Source organism: Mus pahari, chromosome 6 (assembly GCF_900095145.1).
Source record: "Mus pahari chromosome 6, PAHARI_EIJ_v1.1, whole genome shotgun sequence".
Classification (NCBI taxonomy): domain Eukaryota; kingdom Metazoa; phylum Chordata; class Mammalia; order Rodentia; family Muridae; genus Mus; species Mus pahari.
Window position 1 is genome coordinate 23,864,922 of NC_034595.1, and position 18,232 is coordinate 23,883,153.

The window sequence follows — 18,232 nt, forward strand, 5'->3', positions numbered from 1 at the left end:
CAATGAAAGCCAGCTCACAACCACCTGTAACTTCAACTCCAGGGAATCCAATCCCTTTCTCTGGCTTCTATGAACACTGCACTCTGGTGCTCACGTTACACAGATACATACCACATAATTAAAATTATAAGTCTTTAAAAAGATATGTAGTGAGTAAATTTCAAATTATATGGCTTTTAATGTTCTCTATCACTTGACCCCAGGTAGACTTACCAGATTCATCTCTTAACCCTGCTCCTTTTCTACTTCACATCTATACTGAGTGCATTTCTGAGTCATTAATCCTCTTTACTCTTCTAAAAAGGCTTTTTATACACCCCCCCCCCCGTATGTCTAAATCCTTTCTTTTCTTTAAAACAGACCAAATGCTACTACATTGGTGAATTCAGTTCTGGTTTTCACTGGTTTCAGCTATAATACTGATCTCTCCCAGCTTCTCATTTTAGTGTATCTTCATACTTTGTGGAACTTGATTTTATCATTAGCATATAGATGGATCAGACTAGTAGAAGCAAAATAAGTTAGTATTTAATATTACTAATAATAAAACATTAAAATACTACATTCAAAAACTGTCCTAAAGTGACTTAAAGCTAAACAATAGGAGTCTATGATAAAATTTAGAAACAGTGACATGTTTGTGCAACAATATCAGCTCACTGTGACTCCTTGTTACAAAGGTCAAGAGTAGCTGGAAAGAGGTTTTTTTTTTTCCCATTCATTTGCTTACAGCTGCTATCTAGTTAATAATTAGATGACTAGGAGGGCAAATTGTGCCTGATACAAAATGGAATCTTTAAATACAAAACAGATAACACTTTCCAGATAACTTTAGCTATGCCTTATTCCCACAAAAATCTCAGTATTCTCAGAGCCTAGTTTTGAATAAGACTATCTCTGACCACTTGAGAGTCACAGTTTTTTATTCCAACTTCTCTTTCCATAAGCCATTTGGTATAATGACCTTACTCTACCTTCTAAGATATAAACTATCTAGCAATGGATAAATCCTTATTGGAATGAACAAACTATGATTAAGGGATACCTACTTTTGACCACTATGATTATCTTTAAAAATTCCACTGTTATTTTTCTATCGAAAATTAATTTTGGCCTTCATTGATGACATAATTATAATCAGCCTTCTGGTCTGGAACATTTTTCAATAGTTGAAAAAGCAAAGTAATATATATTCTAAGACATACTATATAGCACCAAAAATGGATTTTCAGGAGAGGAATATTATATTATTATAGAAATTACCTCACTAAGATAATATAAAATACAGAATCATTTTTCTAATTTGGTATGAATGTTTTGATACTTCTTATTAAAGCATTAAAGTTAGATATGACAATATCTTAAGAAATATATATGGTGAAATTCAGGACATTACTAGCAGACTTCTTTTTTGGATAAAATATTGTGTCTTTAATTAATGAAACATCAAAATTTGAATCAGGAAAATGCTAGGAGTGTGACCCAAAAGAAATAATACAAAAGTTCAGATGGTGCAGACCAACTTTTTCCAGTTAAACACACTAGAACACCAATAGTAACACAAGGGTGTGACCTTCTATCAGTACACAGAGAACTTTGTGTTTGCATACAAAGACATTGCTCAATCCACATCTGGCTCCTAGAGGCAAAATCTACCCTCACTGGAGCAACTCCCACTAAAACATATGGACAGAGAGAATGGGAAAATGAATTTTTAAAGTCAGTTGTTTGTTCCATAGACCTTCAATGTGTGAGTCAGGAAAGAACTCTTACTTCTATTCATTTTTAATGAGAACAGGGAGATCCAAGACAAAATACTTTAGCTGGCTTTAAGAGAAGAGATCTCTCATCTTCTTGCATTATTTTAGAAAATTCTCTAGAATTCTGGGTCTCCCTCCCTGTATAAGGTCTTATTTTTCTACTTCCCTAAATCATACCCCAAAAGACACATAGCAGTGCCTTTGGTAGCTAAAGTGTTCTGCTTACAAACCAGGCATGTATTTAGACACTTGTTTGTGATATTGTCTAGTAGTCTATGCCTTTAGTCTTACACAGATTACATTTCCTGACAAAAGAAAAAAGTCAGTTTTCTTTTACTCCACTGTGCTAATGCAATGAGAAAGCAATTAAACATCACATAAGATATCTATTAACAGGGCTGATCTTTAACTCTTAAACCTACTAACAACACACTGGGATTAGCTCTGATTTAGCATGAATTACCTCACCAGGGTAAAGGTCTGATTATCAGAAGACAACTGGAAGAAATTCTTTTTTTTTTTTTCAATTTTTTATTAGATATTTTATTCATTTACATTTCAAATGCTATCCTGAAAATCCCCTATTCCCTCCACCCAGAAATTCTCTAACAATGCAAGTACTCTGATTGTATTAGTCAAATATCAGATCTAAAAAACACAATGCTCACTCTCTTGGTTCAGCACTTGATTTTCTGAGAAAAGATGTACCATCACAGAAGACGGGAATATGTACTTTGGTTCTAGAACACAGGTATTCTAGCAGGAACTTTCTGTGTTACCAGTTACTACCCATGTAAATGGTCAAACCTGCAATGTAATAAGAATAGCGATGTTACTGTCTACTTCATAGCATCCTGTAGTTTTAGAATTGTAGGTGTGTTGGGCTAAGGATATAACTCTGTGGTAAAGTACCCATCTAGCATGCACAAGATCGTGGGTTCAGTTGCCAGCACAACAATAAAAGAAAGTGAATGTAACTTGTATGGCTTTGTATTTGGGGCATGGTAAGGAAGTACTACATGGAGCCAGTGATAGTGGCACACCATTTTAATCCCAGCACTTGAGAAGCAGAGGCAGAAGTGGCAGATATAGAGACAGCAAAGGCAGATATAACTCCATGAGTTTGAGGACAGTCTGTTTTAAGAGTTCTAAGCCAGCCAGGGGTACATAGTGAAACCCTTTCTCAAAAAAAAAAAAAAAAAAAGAAGAAGAAGAAGGTATCTCAATATCAAAAAAGACTATTAATCTTTTTATTATAGGTGATATGAGGTATGGTGTTAAATCCAGGACTTGGACTTGGAAAGCCTAATTTGGAATTCTTTTGTTGCCACTTTATATTTTTGCGACTTACTAATCTATATATAAAGAGTTGCTATGAAGATTAAGAAAAACTTTGAAGTTACTAAAAATCATAAATATTCAGCATTGTTATTTCAAATTATAAACTTCTCAATCAAATTCTTTTCTATATTGTAATATAAGTACATTATGTAATATTGCACAATAACACAATATGATTTATAAAGCATCTAAAATATCTATTAGTAAAATCTAAATCACTTTACCAATTTGTTTTTTTTTTTGTTTGTTTGTTTGTTTTTCATTTTAGGGTTTCTCTGCATCATCCTGGCTGTCCTGGAAGTCACTACATGGAGCAAGCTGGCCTCAAATCTGGAGATCTGCCTATCTGTCTCCCAGGTGCTGGGATTAAAGCATGTGCTATCACCACCCACTTAGTTTAAAGCATGTTTTTAACCAAGGAGCTATAAAAGTTCTTTTAAAATATTCCATTACAAGGAGTGGGAAGATCTGGTGCCATTTCTGAACTGCACTGTGCTACTGGAAAATACTCTTATTTTAGTGACATTGATGGACCCAGGGCTCCAGCCACATATGTAGCAGAGAATGGCATTGTCTGGCATCAATAGCAGGAGAAACCCTTGGTCCTGTGAAGGCTCCATTCCCCATGGTAGGGGAATGGCAGGGCGGGAAGGTGGGAGTAGGTAGGTGGGAGTGGGTGAGTGGGACAAGGAGTATCTTTACAGAAGCAGGTGGAGAGGGTGGGAGAGGAAGTTTCTGGAGGGGGAACCGGGAAAGGGATAACATTTGAAATGTAAATACATAAAATATCCAATAAAATTTTTTTAAAAAGGTACAGTAAGAAGGTCCAGGTACTTCCCACAAAGTCTACTTACTGAAGCTCAATTCCCAGGACCCATATGGTAGAAGCAGAGAGCTGACCCTGTAAGTGGTTTTCAGACCTCCATGAGTACCGTGGCATGCACCCTCCTCACAAATACAATGACTATTTCTCAAAAAGAAAGCAAAATAAAACAACAACAATAAAGGGTATATGAAATTTGAGACTTCTGATAATAGAATAAAGTAAACCAAAAATATGTTTCCTTAATATCCAGACATATGTTAATAGATAAAGATATTCCACTTGAAATGCCTAAAGGGAATCCGTTCCAATGAACAGAATCTTTCATCATTATTTATTTCAGGAAACATAGAGAAACTATCAAAAAGAAAAAAAACAAATAAACAATGTGGCAGAATTAAAGTATACAAAACATTGTATAAATCTGTATCACAGTGGTTCTCTCTTTTAATTAAATAACTGATTCTCCACAGGGTAGCCTTTTTTTCTTCTGTGATTATATATATGAAGTCTTAGTCATCCCCACCTTTTAGTCTCTTCTTACAATGCCTCCAAGTTTCCCAACACAGTTTCTCCTCAGAAAACTACAGCAGACCTCCTGTCCACACCCTGCTGCTTACCTGTTACACAGGATGCTAACAGCTCCGTGTGGACTGCAGTGACATGGCAGGCAGAGACCAACAGTGTGATTCAGGTAAAAGCCCTCTTTGCAGGTGTCACAGTGAAGACCCTGATAACCCACATGACAATCACACTGCCCTGTGGTCTGGTTGCAGCGCTTTACATCCAAACTTCCAACCTCAGAACAGTTACACATATGCTCTGAAAACAAAAGAAAGCCATCATCAAACTTCAGTTTTTGTTAAAAAAAAAACATTTGTGATAAATTTTTAGGGCTAGAAAAGAGTAACTCTAGTTTTGGCTGATTAGACTATGTGGTTTATGTAAATTAGGAGATATATACAGCAGAGTTTGTAACACATGTATAGTTCGTAATTATTATAAAGCGGACATTCTCAATTTCCTCTGCAGTTCTCTTCACTGTCTACTTGCATATTCTAAGCCAATGTGGGGTGTGTGTGTGTGTGTGTGTGTGTGTGTGTGTGTGTGTGTACTCATGCATGTTCTGAACTAAAGGCTTCTAAGAGCAGGCTTATCTGCATGACACTTGCAGGACATGCTGGAAATGGCAATATGTTAAATAATAAATAACCCTACCCTGAGCAGCAAAGGCTTAAGGCTCAGGTGACTAAATCCAGTAAGTTATACAAGGTCATATAAAACTGTGTCATAGCTGGAATCACAAGTTCAATATTCGATCAAAGAAGAAATGGAGAATTAAACTATAAAGGGAGGAAAGTAAACAATAAGCCCAGAGAACGAAGTACCAGTTCACCATGATCAGAAACCAATCACAATTCAATTCTCTATTCTAAATTAAGTTATTTTAAACTTAAATGTTTTCTTAAGTAGATTTAAAACAGTTCTTTGAATGAAAATGATTTAGAAGACCCCAGTTTTAACCTCTGAATGCAAACACGCATTTAGGAGGGTTTTACTAGTACTTCTCCTCATGTTAGCGAGGGGAAAGTATTTTTAACAGAGTCTAATACAATATTAATGGATGACTTTGCCAGCTAGTACAAAATGTGTCCTTTAAATGAACTGTAGGAGGAAAAAATTATGTGTATATTCTACAGATCAGCTTCTTCCATTCCCAAACAGTTATAAAGTTATAAAGGTGTTGAATTTTGTAGTTTAGAGAAAGAAATACAATTTAAAAATTCTATATCTGCACAAGTAAAAACAAAGGACTCCTCACAAAATCCACATTTGGCCAACCGCCCATATATTCTCAGTTTCTAAGCTTTGATATCAGATCATTTCTTCCATTTCCTTTCGATCTGTAGATGTAATGAATATACTAGTGGATAATTTGTTTTCTTTTTATATTTCAAGCATTGGTAGTGAACTATAAAACCTAATGGAGAGTTCAAACATTTTTCAGTTCCAAGATAAAGGAAAGGATTCAACTCTACCTAAAAATTGAGATTCTTACTTTTGGCTTGGGGGTTGTAACTCAGTGGAACATTTTCCTACCTGGATGCAAGCCACAGTAAACACACACACATACACACACACACACACACACACACACACACACACACACACACACACACACTTTGTTATCTGGGTAATCTTTTTGTATATAACGAAGCTTTGCAACCTATCGTGGCAAGACCTCTGCTAGACCAAAATTCAAGCAAAAGCTAAAGTTTACTTCAACACTGAAAGAAAATATACTTCCTCCCTGTAACTCTCATACAAGAGTAGTTTAACGAGGCAATAAAGCAAAGAGGCTGTAGAAGCAGTCAGCTAACATTTAACATCCTGTCTAAGAACTTACTAACTTTGCCTCAGGCAAGACACTGCTTTCCTTTTTTCATCTGTAAACAGTGTGGACTAATAGCATTTGTGTCATAGTCCCAGAAAGGGGTGTAAGGTACTATAATGGTGAATGTAAGAATGGTGATACTGCACAGAATAGCACAAATGTAATTCAGATGATAATTTCATAGGCCACAGCTTCGATATGCTCTATGGGTATGATCATTTCTGAACAATATTTAGAAAACAAAGTTAGTACTGTTACAATATCCTATATACAGTGAGTTACATGCAATACTCATATATATGGCTATGATATAGTGGTGCAAATAGAAGGATTTAAGAGAGAATTTTCAGGAATAAGAAATGATACACCCCAGATTTGATTAGAAACCCTTGGTATTATGGTATTAGGTCATCCTAGCCATAATAGAGTGAGTGAAATGTTTGAGCAAAAAAAAAAATCCAATGATAGGGAAAAGCAATGATGCAATATCATGATAATCTTTCCAAAACAATGAAGGAAAGGAAGCTAAAGCAAATGTGAGAGGGTATATGCATCTTTTAAACTATAGCTCAGATTTTTGGGCTCTATCTCAGTGACAGTCCTCAATAAAACAGGAAATGCTAAATGAGATATGAGCAACTACAATAAATACAAAAACTGTGAGCATTCATTATATCAAGGTAGTTTGTTAGCTTGTAAGGAAATTCTCAGACCTCTCACAGTTCTAGACATTCAAGTGGAACAAGATAGGAGTCAATACAAAAATAGTGCAATCACCTTAGTGGAAATTTTTATGAAAATGAAAAATATACACAATTTCATGTAATATGAAGAACTTTTGGGTGCCCAAGGCAAAAGGGGAAGTACTGACTTTTAATGAAGTGGAATCACAGATGACCAGAGCAATACAAAGCAATAAAGACCAGAGCAATACAAAGCAATACATTAATAACACCATTAATGGTAAATCACTAGGGCAGACACTATGATAAAGAAGTTACAGAAGCTAATCCTGGGCAGTATGGATGAAATGCCAAAAGCCCATTAAGTTTCTAAGAACTGAATATGAAATACTATTTATAAAGTGAGTAGCAGACTATCTTCCAAAGTCTTTAAGTTTTAGGGGAAAAACTCTACAGAGCCATAACTCGAAAGAGTAACACAATGCTCACAGACAGACTGTTATTGTAGGCAACCTTTTGCTGTCTAGTTTCTAAGAGCATTGTACTATAGTGATCTGAACCCTGAAAAAATTGAAAACCTAAAATCTGGTGCCAAACTTCTCTAAGCGTTTGAAAATAAGAATATAAAAGCTCAGAGAAGGGCAGTATTTCCTGAGAACTTGAATTTATGGAAAGATTTTTATGTGAAAGTATTACTGAATCTATACTCAACAGCATATTTCTTCCAGTGTTCCTTTACCAAATATCAAGAGATGAAACTTTCTTGTCTTTGCAGGGGAAGAGGGTATCTTGTAGGTCCCATAACTCTTCTTTATATGCAAATACCTATTCTGGGAGAAATTATCTTCATGAATATATAACTAAGCTTTTGGGGGCTCTCTACATACTTGCATTTTTTCTCTCCATCCAACTTTTACCATCTATGTCTTTGCTCAGCTTGTAGTGGTTCTACATACCTATAACCCAAGCTGTTCTACATGCTAAGGCTGGAGAATCATGAATCTGAGGCCAACCTAGGCAACTTAGTGGGACCTAGAAAATGTGTGCCCTCTTCATATACTTCCTTTCAAAGTCCTTCCTGAATGTTATAAATCTTAGAATTACTAGTGATGTTCAAAAGTTCAAGCAACCTTGTAGAACAGTGTGTTAGCACTTTATAGAAGAAAAAGAACTATAAAAGCAGTAAATCAAAGATTTGAATAAAGAAATGAAAAGCTGTCCTTGGTTTATTTACTATGTACATTTCTGAAAAAAGAGAATGTTAAGTTGATAATAATAAAGTGATGATCATAAAGTAAGCATTTCACTCCAAAATGATACTAAGAAATATACTTGAACTAACAAAAAGTTAAGTTTAGGATTACAATGGCTATTACGTAGAGAGAGGTGAAAGAGGAAGATCACAGTATTCCCGTCTCACTTTTTATACATTTATTTCCTTTTGAGATTTTTTTTTAAAAAGTCTACCCCAGTTCATACAAAGACTAGGAAAATTAATTTAAGTATACTAACTTGGGGTGTATTCAGTGTGTCCAACATACAATGTCACCATTTTCCAAGAAGCCTACAATAACCGTTTCTCTGGTTTCTTACACTGAGGAGGGATGGAAGGGGACAGACAAAATCAAAGGATACTACATTCCATGCCTGTATATCAAGCGATTCTTTTTTCATTATTTATTCACTCTACATTCTGATCAGAATCTCCCTCCCTCCTCTCCTCCAAGTCCCACCTTCAGACACTCTCCCCACTTCTCAGAGTTCCCACCCCCACCCAAGCTCAGGTATCAACCACTCTGGGATATAAAGCAGCCCAGGTAGCTGAAAGGGATCCAAAGGCATGCATAAAAGTAGGAAACAGCCTCCCTTCTAATTGTTAGGGGATCCACGTGAAGACTAAGTTGGACATCTGCTACATATGTGTAGGGGACCTAGGTCCAGCCAATGCATGCTCTTTGGTAGCGGTTCAGTCTCTGTAAGTCTACATGGACCCAAGTTAGTTAGGTCTTCCTGTGATGACTTTGACCACTCCAGCTCCCTCAGTTTTCCCCGACTCTTCCACAAGACCCCATGTTTGGCTATGGGTCTCTGCATCTGTTTACATCAGTTACTGGATGAAGTCTCGCAGAAAACAGTTATGCTAGGCTCCTGTCTGCAAGCATAGCAGAGTATCATTAATACTGTCAGGCATTGGTTCTCTCCCATGGGATGGGTTCTCAAGGTGGGCTAGTCATTAGTTGGCCATTCCCTCAATCTCTGCTTCATCTTTATCTGTGTACATCTTGTAGGCAGGACAAATTTTTATCAAAGGTTTTGTTGGTATTCTCCTTCCACTGGCTACAAGAGATGGCCTCTTCAGGCTCCATATCCCTATCCCCCACAGCTAGGAATCTTAGGTAGGGTCACTTCCATAGACTCTCAGGAGCCTCCCTGTCACATGTCTCTGACTTCTTTTAGAGATGCACTCCCCACAACCAATTTTCATTCTCTTTCCCCAGATCTCTCTACCCACACATCTAAAGCCCATTTCCCCTCTCTACCCCCTGTCCCATCCAGTTCTCTCCCTCCATCTACCTCTGATGTCTATTTTATTTCCCCTTCTGAGTGAGATTCAAGCACCATCCCTTGGGACCATTGTTACTTAGCTTATTTGGGTCTGTGGATTGTACCATGGTTATCCTGTACTTTATGGCTAATATCTACTTATAAGTGAGTATATACCATGTGCGTTTTCTGGGTTTGGGTAATCTTACTCAGGACTATTTTTTCTAGTTCTACTCATTTGCCTGCAAATTTCATGATGTTCTTATTTTAATAGCTGAATAGTATTACACTCTGTAATGTACCACATTTTCTTTATCCATTTTTCAGGTGAGGGATATCTAGGTTGTTTCCAGTTTCTGGATATTACAAATAAAGCTGCTATGAACACAGTTGCACAAGTGTCCCTGTGGTATAGTGGAACATCTTTTGGATACATGCCTAGGAGTGGTCTTGAGATAGAACTATTCTCAGTTTTCTGAGAATCTTCCAAATTGATTTCCACAGTACAAGTTTGCACTCCTACTAGCAATGGAGGAATGCAATTCTCTTGCTTGCCACCATGATGTAGCTGTCCTTTGATTTTCTGATTTTGCTATTCTGACAGGTATAAGATAGAATCTTAGAGTTGATTTGATTGCATTACCCTGTTGACTAAAGATACTGAACATTTCCTTAAGTGCTTCTTGGCCATTAAATATCACACTGTTGAGAAATCTCTGTTTAGATCTGTTCCCCATTTTTTAATTCGGTTATTTGTTTTGTTGTTGTCTAATTTCTTAAATTCTTTATGTATTTTGGATATTAGTCCTCTGATGGATGTAGGGTTGGTAAGATCTTTTCCCTTTCTGTAGTCTGCACTTTTGTTCTATTGGTAGTGGTGGCCTTTGCCTTACAGAAGCTTTTCAGTTTTATAATGTCCCATTTATTAATTGCTGATCTTAGTGCCAGAGTCATTGGTGTTTTGTTCAAGTACTTGACTCCTGTACCTATGAGTTCAAGGGTATTCTCCACTTTCTCTTTTATGATATTTAGTATATCTGGTTTTATATTTAGGTCTTTGATCCACTTGGATTTGAGTAAATATGGATCTACTTGTATTCTTCTACATGCAGCTATCTATCCAATTAGACAAGCACCATTTCTTGAAGATGCTTCCCTTTTCCATTGTATGGTTTTGGGTTCTTTGTCAAAAATTAAGTGTACATAGGTATGTAGGTTCATTCCTGGGTCTTCAATTCTAGTCCATTGATCAACCTGTCTTTTTTTTAGTTTTTTAGAGAATTGCTCTTTCAAGGTCTGTAAAGAACTATGTTGGAATTTTGTGGGAATTGCACTGAATCTGTAGAGATAACTTTTAGTAAGATGGCTTTTTTTTTTTTTTTTACTATGTAAGCCTGAAAGCTTATATTTTGACCATAGGCCTGATTTCTTGTTGGTATCCTGTGTTTCAAACTGTACTTTTTATTAGGACTATGTTTTATTTTTGTATATTTAAAAAAATAAATCTTGGAAAGTTTTCATTTTAAAGAAAAGTAACAATCACCAGATTTTTCTTTAATAAAGTGACTTATTTTAACATAGTACTGATACTCAAATTACATTTCATGCTTATGTTATGCTAGGATATGGTCATAAATATTTGAAAATCTGGCAAACAATGTTAAATCTCGTGAGTTTCTTGAGTTAAAACAGGCAGAACAGAAATGTAAAAGTTTAAGACACTACTTGTAAAGATATGCTCCAAAATTTCCTTTTAAAAATAAAGATGTAGCCACAAAACTTCCCAACCACAATTTTTATAGTAAAAATTAACTTATTTTAGTCTAAATATTTGTGAATAAAGGAGTGAATTTTTTTCAGAATTTTTCTTTTTCATAGCTAAAGTATGTCTTATTAGTGTGTCTTACCTCTGGCTCATTGCCACTATTCCACAGTTCAAGGAAAATTCATCTAATTAATGGGGCAAGATGACAAGTTCTAAAAAGGTAACAGCCAGCCTTTACAACCAATAATGAAAATGATATTACTAGTCATTGAGCATCTGCTACATGTATCAGACATAACCTTAGAAATAACACAAATGGTCTCCTTTGTTATCCATTGCAATCTTGAGACATAGGGATTGTGAGTGAGAAATCTAATACTCTGAAAAAGAAATAAATCATATAACTATCCAGGACCAGAGAAATTAACAAATATTATTAGACAAAGCCATAACCACTTAAAGTCATACTTTAGGTCTCATTGGCTAGTTCCTAGTTCTGTGGCCTTTGATAAGTCCTATGTTCTCCCTCCCTCTCTCCCCCTCCCCTTCCCCTCTTCCCCTTGTGTGTATGTGTGTGTGTATACATTTGTGTTTATGCGTGTGTCCTAACCATTATCATGCATCATTACAAAGTAAGTAAATAAAAGGTTATATTATCTTTGTTTACATATTCTGCCTTTGGATTATAAAACCTTGCTTTATAATTGAGAAAATTACTTACATAGAAATCCTAGGAAGTCTAAAACTACTGTTAGGAAATGCAAATAATTTTATATCCAGTGTCACGAACACAGAATATTTCTCTTCCTCTTGTTGTCTACTTGCCTTTCTCTGTAATTTCCAACTGTCTGGCTGCTTCAAGATGAACTACTGGTTCCCCAACTGTGCTCTTTATCAGCCTCTCCCAGCTCTTTCATGACTCTGCCCTATACTCAGTGCCTCCAATCACACCTTTTCAATCTTGCACTTTTTACACCTTTTTCTACCTTTAAATATGTACTCTAAGAACCTAAAACATATTTTCCTTAATCTCCTGGTCCATATAACAACCATTTATCTTCCAAAAAAAATTTTTCAAACTAAAATACAGACTTGGTTCTCTTTCCTCATCACATGTTCTTTAATGTTCTATAATCTTTTCTGAACTTCTGAAAATGCTCTCTCAAAAAATATTGATGCAAAACATGAGCCTTCATCCGCAATTTACCTCTTTAACCTTTTGTTATTTCTTCTTTTGTGGGGGATGGGTGTGGGCAATGAGCCCAGAAACCCACATGTTAAGCACATGTATCATTACTACCTACATTCTTATACCCGCTTTTCCTAACAATTCTTTATTTACTAAGAACTTAATATATCAATTCCAATTCTTTCATTGTGTTCCTATCATTGTAGATCCTTATAATAATGATTCCCAATGAATTCTTCCTGTGTCAACACCTCTTTTGCACTGTGATGTTGCTGTAATTACTCATCAAAAGAAAGAGTCTATTTGAACCCCCATCTGACCTTATAAATGTAGCATAAGTGAGGTGACAGTTCCAAACCTGGTCTCATAGCATCTTACATCTTCTGCTTCATTAATTTGGGACAGATTAAATTAGGTCAGATACCTGAGCTAAATGACTATCCAATAAGGAATTCTACAAACAGGGGGCTTGAGAGATAGAGCAACAGTTAAGAGCACATGTTACTCTGGCAGAGGAGCCAGGTTCAATTCTCAGCATCCACAGGGTAGATCAGAACCATTCTTAACCTCACTTATCAGGGATCTGATGACTTCCTTTGACCTCTGCAGGTACCAATCACATGCATAGAGCATATATAGACACTGAAGCAAAAGTCTCACATATAAAGCAAAATGAATAAATCTAATTTTAAAAAATTAAGGAAATTTGACAGATTAAAAAGCTGGCTATCCACTCATCCCCAGCTGGGCACCAAACATGAACAAGGACATCTTAGACTCTCTATTTCGACTAAATGCAACAATGCAACTACATGGGTATGCTACTTTTTTTGTTTGTTTTTACCTTCACACAAATTAGTCATCAGGAAAAAGAGACTCTCAACTGAGAAAATGTCTCCACCAGACTGTCCTAATTGATGTGGGAGTGCCCAACCCACTGTGGGCAGGATCATCTCTAGGCAAGTGGTCCTCAGCTATATAAGAAAAGTAGCTGAGCAAGTCACTGAAGCAAAACATAAACAAACCAGTAAGCTATACTCTCTGTGGTCCCTGATTCAGCTTCTGCCTTCAGGTTCCCACTTGGACTCCTGTCCTGACTTCCCTCAATGATGGATTGTGACCTGGGAACTGTAAAATAAAATAAACTCCCCCCTTCTCAAGTTCATTTTGGTCAGTGTTCTATCACAGCAACAGAAAAGCAAACTAAAATAATGAATAAGCCTCCCCAAACCCAGCAAACTCCTCCAGAAATGGAAATAAACCACTAATTTATGTTTGAAGACTCTGGGGTTTCTGGTGATTTGTTGTCATAGAGTAATAAATAGCTGACACCCAGTGGCCTAAATAAGATGCTTTCAGCAAAGCCAGTCATATTAAGATGGCTTCAGGTCTGAAGATGGAATTCAGTGATAAGCACTTATCTCCAATATATAGGCTCCATCCCTAGTATCACATACAGCAATTATATTAAAAGTACTTACTGGTTTTTCTGGTTATAGATACCCAACTAGACTCCATGGATTCGTTAATTCACTGCTTTCTTAGCAAGGTCAGTATGTCCTGAAATCCCAGGACTAGGGAGGTCAAGGCAGAAACTTCACAAGTTTCAGTTCATTCTGGACTACATGACAAAATCTTGTATGAAATATATATAAAAGGGCTGGTGGAGGTGGCCTATGCCTTCAATTTCAGCACTTTAGAGGCAAAGGTAAGAGAATTTGTAAGTTTGAGACCACTATGATCTCAAGTGAGTTCCAAGACATCCAGAGCTATATAGCGAGATCTGACCTCAAAAACCGTGTGGGTCTGGAAGATAATAAAAGAAGTGTTTTAATTACACTTTCCGGTTTCATTTTTATTTTCTCAAAAGGCACCTTATAAACTGACGAGCAAGCAACATGATGACCTGAGTTTGATACCTAAAAACCATATGAAGTTGGAAGGAGTGAAGTGACCACAAAGTTGTCCTCTGAACTGCACCACCCCAACACATACAATGACACAGATGCCCACACACATATGAGAGAGAGAGGAGCAGAGAGAGAAAGGGAGGGAGGGATGGATGGAGGGAAGAAGAGAAAGAAGGAAGAAGAGGAGGAGAAGGAGGAAGAGGAAGAAAGAGAAGGAAGAGGAGGAGGAGGAAGAGGAGGAGGAGGAAGAGGAAGAAGAGGAGGAGGAGGAGGAGGAGGAGAATACGACGATGAAACAACCTTATGAGGCTATACAAAATAATTTTTTTAACTATAGAACATCATAGGAAATGAACCACAATGTGATTTAATTTTTAGAATAACAATAAATTATATAACACAATTCGAGTTTAACTCAAAATTAATTTGAATTGTATTTATAAATACACAAGGCTAAATATTTATTCAAAGATGATCAGTATATAAAGAGGTAAATATCACTAGATGGATATTAGGGACAATTTTCTTATTGATTTCTTAGTTCCTTGATATAAAGTTTTTTCTCTAATTGTGGCAAAATATATATAACAAAACTTACATTTTAACATTTTTAAGACTAGAATTAGGTATTGTTAAGTACAGTTACACTATTTGTATAATTACAAATAACTCTCTCTGTCCTTACTACATTTATTTACTGGTTTGTTTTTCACTCCAACATCACAACATATAAAAAGAGATTTGAAAGAGCTAGCAGTTTAAAAACAACCAAATGTCACAGGGCCACATGATCTAAATAAAAAAATATGTTTTAAAAAATAGGTTGAAGGGAGAGCTCTTGCTTACAGTAAAATTCTAATTAATAAGATAGGATGATAGAAAACAGCAAGATGTGGAACTTGGCATCAAGAGGGGGCTCACCAAGTGTGTGGGAGAACTTGGCAGCTGAGGCAGCAGAATAAGTCTAGGGATTCTTTTCTGTGTTTACCAGGAGATCTCTGGCAAAAGCAAGGCTGGTACAGTTTGTTCTTACAAGACTAGAAAATGTAGCAGGGGTACCCAGATTGGGGGCTTCATGAGTAAACTCAATATGTACAGTGAATGCCTCTCAAAGAGCTAGGAGAAATATGTGAAGCTTTCAGTCTCCATTCAAGGAAATAGATGCTAAAGCTGTATATATTCAGAACAGCTGGCCATAACACAGAAGGTACCCAGTCTTAAAGCATAATACCAATAATCTTTTGTCCATGGCTTCAAATGATCTATAAAGCCAGCTTAGAAATAACCTTTTTCAACTTAAAAAAAAAATCACAGGGCCTGGAGATCTAGCACAAGAACAGGAGTGCTTACTGAGCTAGCATGTACAAGACTCTGGGTTCAATCCCCAGTATGAAAATAAAAACAATAGAAACTTTATTAGTATCTAGGGTAATGATTAAAAATAAGAATAGAAATAAAATTAGTGACTGACAGTTACTTTGACAACTAGGATAGCTACATAGGCTATGCCCATAAAGACTGAGGAAGGTGCTTAATACGAAACTCTGGTTTACACACACACACACACACACACACACACACACACACACACACACACACCACTTGTGTACAAACAGGCATACACACAAACTCAGTCTCAAATATTGAACAAAATTAGCGATCAGTATTATTTGAAAGTATCCAGGTCACAAAAGACTATATCAGATAGAACTGTTCCTTATTGGGGGTGCCTAAGAAGAGACACACAATACAATGTGAGATCCTGTATTAGAACTATGACCAAATAAGGAGCCTGATAAGGAACATTTTAAAATTCAAATAATAGGATCCTTTCCGGTCAGGGCCAGCCCCGCCATCTTCCCCCTGAACTGGCAGGAGGCCGCCAAGGGCCCTAGAGTACTCTCCATGCCACAGGACCTCGGGATCACCTCTGGATAACGGGTGGGTCGAATGCAACATCAGCTCCAAAGAATCGCTGAGGGTCTTGTGCCAGCAGGAACAGGGACAAAGGAACCCACACCCTAACAGAGCCTGGGATTCTTTCAGGTCGGGGCCAGCCCAGCCATCTTCTGTGTCAACCCTGCCTTGAACCCAGCCAGAGGACTTTCCACCCTGAAGGACCCCTACCACACCCAGGACCTCATGATCACTGGAGAGCACATGGGTGACAGAAGCAACAGAGCTTCTTGGACAGGGTCCCTTCGGGCCTTCATCCTCAGTCAGGAGGCTGAGCTGAGACCCAGACCTCTGGGCACCTTCCTTGCCAGAGGAGAGTCGGCCTACAGGGAGGGCTCTGACCCCAGGACTCAGGAGGAAGATCAGAGATCCAGACTTCTGGATACCTGCCCTGCAAGAGGAAAGCTTGCCTGCAGAGAGTGCTGTGACCACTGGGACTCAGATGAGATGGACTCCCAGGAGTGCTGACAGAGGCTAACAGAATCACAGGAGGAACAAACTCCAGCCAGAGACAGCTTGAACATTAACACCAGAGATTACCAGATGGTGAAAGGCAAACATAAGAATCTTACTAACAGAAACCAAGAACACTGGGCATCATCAGAACCCAGTACGCCCACAACTGGATACCCCAACATACCCGAAAAGCAAAACTCTGATTTAAAATCATATCTCATGATGGTGGTAGAAGATTTTAAGAAGGGCACTAATAGCTCACTTAAAGAAATACAGGAGAACATTACTAAACAGGTAGAAGCCCTTAAAGAGGAAACACAAAAATCCTTCAAGGAATTATAGGAGAACACTACTAAATGGGCAGAAATCCTTAAAGAACTACAGACAAACACTGCTAAACAGGTAGAAGTCCTTAAAGAAGAAACACAAAAATCCCTTAAAGAATTACAGGAAAGCACAACCAAACAGATGATGGAATTAAACAAAACCATCCAAGACCTAAAAAGGGAAGTAGAAACAATAAAGAAAACCCAAAGTGAGACAATTCTGGAGATAGAAACCCTAGGAAAGAAATCAGGAGCCATAGATGTGAGTATCAGCAACAGAATACAAGAGATGGAAGAGAGAATCTCAGGTGCAGAAGATTCCATAGGGAATATGGACACAACAATCAAAGAAAATGCAAAATGCAAAAAGATCCTAACTGAAAACATCCAGGAAATCCAGGACACAATGAGAAGACCAAAACTACAGATAATAGAGGTAGATGAGAATGAAGATTTTCAACTTAAAGGGCCAGCAAATATCTTCAACAAAATTTTAAAAGAAAACTTCCCATACCTAAAGAAAGAGATGCCCATGAATATACGAGAAGCCTACAGAACTACAAATAGACTGGATCAGAAAATTCCTCCCAACACATAATAATCAGAACAACAAATGCACTAAATAAAGACAGATTATTAAAAGCAGTAAGAGAAAAGGGTCGAGTAACTTATAAAAGCAGGTCTATTAGAATTACTCCAAGCTTCTCACCAGAGACTATGAAAGCCAGAAGATCCTGGACAGATGTTATAGAGACACTAAGAGAACACAAATGCCAGCCCAGGCTACTATACCCAGCAAAACTTTCAATTACCATAGATGCAGAAACCAAAGTATTCCATGACAAAACAAAATTCACACAATATCTTTCCACGAATCCAGCCCTTCAAAGAATAATAAAGGGAAACACCAACACAAAGATAGAATCTACACCCTAGAAAAAGCAGAAAGTAATCCCTCAACAAAACTAAAAGAAGACTGCCTCAAGAACAAAATCTCAACTTTAACAACAAAAACAGGAAACAAAATTTACTTTTCTTTTATTTCTCTTAACATCAATGGAGTCAATTCCCCAATAAAAAGACA

At 37.0% G+C, this 18,232-nt stretch overlaps 1 protein-coding gene across 1 annotated transcript in view; it reads right to left on the reverse strand.

Moving 5' to 3' along the window:
* Nucleotides 1–18,232, reverse strand: part of Megf9 (multiple EGF like domains 9) — a 102,260-nt gene that overhangs the window by 48,240 nt on the left and 35,788 nt on the right. The window contains exon 2 of the mRNA XM_021200136.2: nt 4,545–4,746. Coding sequence (XP_021055795.1) covers nt 4,545–4,746 — 202 coding nt within the window. The remainder of the gene's footprint in view (nt 1–4,544; nt 4,747–18,232) is intronic.